Source organism: Numida meleagris, chromosome 24 (assembly GCF_002078875.1).
Source record: "Numida meleagris isolate 19003 breed g44 Domestic line chromosome 24, NumMel1.0, whole genome shotgun sequence".
NCBI lineage: Eukaryota > Metazoa > Chordata > Aves > Galliformes > Numididae > Numida > Numida meleagris.
In genome coordinates, this window is record NC_034432.1 from 1,291,095 (window position 1) to 1,295,683 (window position 4,589).

Below are 4,589 nucleotides of genomic sequence, written 5' to 3' on the forward strand. Positions count from 1 at the left end.
TTTTTTTTTCTATGCAGTCCAGATCCTGTATTTTTCAGTTCAGCTGCGGGCTCCTTCCTAAAGAGAATAAAGGTCACAAAGTGCTGTGTGGTATTTGGAGTGCTTTGAGCCTGGGCGTTGCCCCCCCCCCCCCCACACAGACACACACACTTTTCCAGGATTATTTCCCCTCTCTGGGATCGCTTTCACTCTCAGTTCCTCCGTCCCTACCCTGTCCCCGTGTTCCCAGCACCGCACATGTCACCGGCCCTTCACGACACCCTGCAGCGCTTTACGGCCCTGCGCTTCACGACAGCCCGCGGCGCTGTATTGCCCTGCGCCTCGGGGCACACAGCTGTCCTTTACGGCGCAGTGCTTCGCGACACCCCGCGGCGCTTTACGGCCGGCGGCGCTTTCCGGCAGCGGCCCGGTCGCGGCGGGAGGCGGCGGCGCTTTGCGGCCGGAGCGCGATGAGCTTTTACGACGCCTTCCGCGGCTTCTTCGGCTTCCCGGGGCGCGGCAGGTACCGGGCTCTGCCCCGTCACCCCCCGGTACATCCCGTTCCTCTCGCGGTGTTCCGCTCTGAGCGCCGCGCTTCGCAGGCCCCGAGATCCGCTGTTCGGAGCGCCGTGGGACGGGGACGAGGAGGACGACGACGACGAAGCCGCGGGTCCCCCCGGGCCGCGCCCTCCCGATGACTTCGCCTTCAACTTCGGCTTCAGCCCCGGCGGCGCCTTCGAGGAGCTGCTGCGGGACATGGGCGAGCTGCTGGGCGCCTTCGGGGGGGGCTGGGCCGGGCTGCCCCCGCCCTTCGGGGAGGAACGGGGCTGGGAGCGACCCGGCGGGGCGTCCAGACCCGGGCTGACCCCGGCCCTTCCTGGAGAGCCCCCCCTGCCCGGCCCCGGCTCGGGGCGGCCGCTGCGCGACTCCATGCTGAAGGATCCCGAGGGCCCGGCCCGGCCGTGGGAGCCGCTCCCGGCGGTGGGTGAGGTGGGAGCGGGGGGGGGGGGGGAGCGGTGGTCGGGTCCCTGCCGGGCGTCGCTCACCGCCCCGCTTTGCCCTACAGCTGGAGGAGCCCCCCCCGACCGCACCTGGCCAAAAGGAGGACGGCGGTGGGTGCAATTGGGGAGTGGGGTCTGGGCTCAGCCCCCCCGGCCCCACGCTCACTGCTGCTTCCCGCAGACCTGGACTCCCAGGTGTCCTCGGCGGGGCTGGGCACCATCCTGCGGCCCCAGCAGCCTGCGCCCCGCTCCTACTTCCAGAGCGTCTCCGTCACCACAGTGACACTCCCTGATGGAGTGAGTGCCGGCCCTGAGCCACGCAGCAGCGTGGGAGGGCTGGGAGGGGCCTCAGAGGTCGTAGAACTGCGGGGTGGTTGGATGGTTGGGTTGGGGTGGGCCTTAAAGATCACAGAGCCAGGGGATCACTGCACGGTTGGGTTGGAAGGGACCCCTCCGCTCCACCCCTGCCATGTCCTGGCTGCCCCCCAGCAGCTCAGTGTCCCAGGGATGGGGCACTCACTGGGCAGCAGTGTGAGCTCCTTGCTGCCTTTGTGGAAAGAATTTCCCCCTCACATCTGACCCGAATCTCCCCTCTGTTAGTTCAAAGCCATTCCCCTGTCCTGTCACTCGTACACGGTCCCTCTCCTCCTGTTTCTAAGCCCCGTTTAAGTGCCAGAAGGCTTTCCCCGCTGTGAGGATGGTGGGCCCTGTGTCACGGTGCATTCCCCCGCAGGCAGTGGAGGAGCGCCGCACGGTGCAGGACAGCCAGGGCCACCGTGAGACAACTGTCACCCGCCGGAGGGGGGACCAGGCCTTCATCACCACCACCAAGGAGGATGGGCAGAGCAAGGATTACCGGGAGGAGGTGCTCAACATGGATGACCGTGAGTGGGGGGCTGAGGGGGGGCAGAGGGGAGCACTCCAGTGCCCTGTGAACTGAGCCCCCGCTGTTCCGCAGGGGAGCTGGCGCAGTTCGCGGGCACGTGGCCGCAGCGCGATGAGCTCCTCACTCCTCCCCAGAGCGATTCCTCGTCCCTGCTGGGCAGCTTCTTCCGCCGCTGGTTCTCCAGCCGGTAGCTGTGTGAGGAGTGCGGGGTGGGGGCTGCCCTGCCGCGTGGGGGTGGGCGGTGCAAGGCAGCCCCCTCTCACTGCCCCTGCTCTGTGCAGGTGGGGCCGGTCCTGCCAGCCTGCAGGGGATGGGCTGGGGGCTGCCCCCCACTGCGGCACCACTGCATCGTGGGGGTGAGCGTGTGTATGTGTACAGAGAAATAAAGTCTATTTATGCTAATGGCAACGTGCACGGCTCCTCGGGGCGCTGGGACCGCCGCGGTTGGAGGTGGGGATCCCGCTGCAGTTCTGGGGGTGTACACGTGTGCTGCCTGCCCTCCTTCCCACTTCATCTCCCCAGCGTCACGCTAACACCTCCCCCGGGCGCTCTCAAGGCCTGGGAGCCTTTCCAAGGGCTTTTCATTAGTGCCGTGGCTGGGCCAGGACCTGGCAGGGAATGAGGGGCTCTCCAGATGGGCAGTTCCCACACCAGGACGTGGAGCAGCACAGGACTATGTGGGTGAGGAGATCCTCCGGGATGGGTGGGAGCGGGGACGCAGCCGCTGCCCACGGCCCCACGCGGGACTCTGGTCCCTGCCAGGTGACTCCCCACCGCAGCACGTGGCCCTGATTGGTTTAAAGTCTGCGTGTTATCACCCACCCCAGCCTGGGGCTCATAAAGTCAGGCAGCAAAACAGCCAGTGCCACTGCCCGGCTGGCGCCATGGGCTACGCGTCCTTCTTGAAGAGGGCTCGAGCGCTGCTCTGCATCCGGAACCAGCTGGCGCGAGAGTGCCTGGCCGAGCTGCTGGCTGTCTTCGTGCTCATCGTGAGCGGGGCAGGGGGCGGCGGGGGGGAGGGGATGGGAGGAGCACGGGGTGGCCGCCACTGGGGTCCCACAGCCTTGCAGCTGTGCTGTGCCTGGGGCTGCCCGGGGTGGGGGTCTGTGCTGGGACCACGGTGACCCCGAACCCCCTCACCCCTGGCTTGGACCCACGCTGCGATTCACCACGGCCCAGCTCACCCTTTGCTGCTGCTGCTCTGTGATGAGGCTGTGGGTGCTGCCGCGTGTGCACGGAGCTGGGCGGTGCGTGCCTTCACACCTCCAGCCCCAAGGCAGCCAAAGGTTGGGCTCTGCGGCCTTGGGGCCGGAACCGGCGGCGGTGAACGTTGGCCGCCAGTGCCCCCCAGCCCCGAGGTCTCCCTGCAGCGGCATATGACTCAGTTGCTGATAATTTCTTTTACTCATCACCGAGTACGTGATCAACGGCACTAACTGCCTCCCTGCTACCCCGTCCTGCATGGAGAGCTGGAGCCGGGCAGTGGGCGTGGGCAGAACCACAGAGACTGCACGGGAAGAGGCACCAGAGCGGCGCTCGGCTCCGTGTTGCCCTGCACCCATCCTGCGGTGGGGAGCAGGCGCTGCATGGGGGCTGAGCCTGGGGCTGGGTGCAGCCGTGTCCCTTCTCCTGCAGCTGATCACGCTGGGCGGCGCGGCGCAGATGGTCACCAGCTCCGGGACCAAGGGGAACATCATCACCTCCTCACTGGCGGGCGCGCTGGCCGTCATGGTGGCCATCTACACAGCGGGGGGGGTCTCTGGTGAGGCTGGGGGCTCTGCAGCTCGGTGGGGGGCTCTGCTCCGCGCCCCCAGCACCGCTCCCAGCTCCTCTCCTGCCCTGCCGCAGGGGCTCACCTGAACCCGGCTTTCTCCCTCGCCATGTCCCTGCTGGGGCAGCTCCCGTGGTGGAAGTTCCCCATTTTCGTGGCCGTGCAGACCTTTGGGTCCTTCATCGCCGCCGGAGCCGTCTATGCTCTGTACTACGGTACGCAGAGCCCGCGGCGGGGACGTGGGGTGGGCGCACAGCCTGGGGGGCTCAGCTTGGTGCACAGCTCTGCCCCGCAGACGCCATCTGGTCCTACAGCAACGGGACCCTCACGGCCTCCGGGCCCCGGGAGACCGCCTCCATCTTTGCCACGTACCCCGCCGAGCACCTGTCCCTCCCCAATGGCTTCCTGGACCAGGTGGGTGCCGGCCCCGCAGCCCCACACGGCCCCACACGGTTCCCAGCTGAGGCCGCGCTGCCCACAGGTGCTGGGCACGGCGGTGCTGATCGTGGGCATCCTGGCCATCACCGACACCCGCAACCGCGCGGTGCCGCGGGGCCTGGAGCCGGTGGCCGTGGCGCTGCTGGTGCTCGCCATCGAGGTGTCCATGGGCTCCAACTGCGGCAGCCCCATGAACCCGGCGCGGGACCTGGGCCCGCGGCTCTTCACGCTGGCGGCGGGATGGGGCACCGAGGTGTTCAGGTGGGTGCGGGGCGCGGGGCCGGGGGGGCCGCGTTCGATCGCCCCAAGCCCACGGCCCCGCTCGCAGCAGGGGCAGCGCGTGGTGGTGGGTGCCGGTGGTGGCCCCGCTGGTGGGGGCCGCGCTGGGCACGGGGCTCTACCAGCTCTTCGTGGCCTTCCACCACCCCGAGGAAGAGGAGGACGGCGGACGAGAGCGCAGGCAGACCAAGCACTGACGGCCCCGTGGAAACCGCGCCGGGGGCGGGGGACGACC

General features: G+C 68.6%; 2 protein-coding genes across 4 annotated transcripts; both read left to right on the forward strand.

Annotated features, from left to right (window-relative positions):
- Positions 359-2,268, forward strand: HAX1 (HCLS1 associated protein X-1). Its single transcript, XM_021376724.1, has 6 exons — positions 359-502; positions 582-960; positions 1,046-1,091; positions 1,162-1,277; positions 1,714-1,864; positions 1,939-2,268. Exons 1-6 carry the CDS (start codon positions 450-452, stop codon positions 2,055-2,057), a joined length of 864 nt encoding a protein of 287 aa, XP_021232399.1. The 5' UTR covers positions 359-449; the 3' UTR covers positions 2,058-2,268.
- On the forward strand, positions 2,401-4,583 carry AQP10 (aquaporin 10). Of its 3 annotated transcripts, XM_021376701.1 has the most exons (6): positions 2,401-2,855; positions 3,502-3,628; positions 3,715-3,852; positions 3,933-4,051; positions 4,119-4,336; positions 4,404-4,583. In XM_021376701.1, exons 1-6 carry the CDS (start codon positions 2,751-2,753, stop codon positions 4,549-4,551), a joined length of 855 nt encoding a protein of 284 aa, XP_021232376.1. In that variant the 5' UTR covers positions 2,401-2,750; the 3' UTR covers positions 4,552-4,583. The 3 variants fall into 3 exon arrangements, with proteins under 3 accessions (XP_021232376.1, XP_021232374.1, XP_021232375.1); XM_021376700.1 differs by lacking the exon at positions 2,401-2,855 and having other exon boundaries at positions 3,315-3,628; positions 3,715-4,051; XM_021376699.1 differs by having other exon boundaries at positions 2,401-3,628; positions 3,715-4,336.

Coding starts and splice junctions, on each gene's coding strand:
- HAX1 (XM_021376724.1), top strand. CDS start 450: ATGAGCTTTTACGACGCCTTCCGCGGCTTCTTCGGCTTCCCGGGGCGC. Junction 961..1,045: donor CGTGGGAGCCGCTCCCGGCG/GTGGGTGAGGTG, acceptor TTTGCCCTACAG/CTGGAGGAGCCCCCCCCGAC. Junction 1,092..1,161: donor TGGCCAAAAGGAGGACGGCG/GTGGGTGCAATT, acceptor TGCTTCCCGCAG/ACCTGGACTCCCAGGTGTCC.
- AQP10 (XM_021376699.1), top strand. CDS start 3,328: ATGGAGAGCTGGAGCCGGGCAGTGGGCGTGGGCAGAACCACAGAGACT. Junction 3,629..3,714: donor CACAGCGGGGGGGGTCTCTG/GTGAGGCTGGGG, acceptor GCCCTGCCGCAG/GGGCTCACCTGAACCCGGCT. Junction 4,337..4,403: donor TGGGGCACCGAGGTGTTCAG/GTGGGTGCGGGG, acceptor CCCCGCTCGCAG/CAGGGGCAGCGCGTGGTGGT.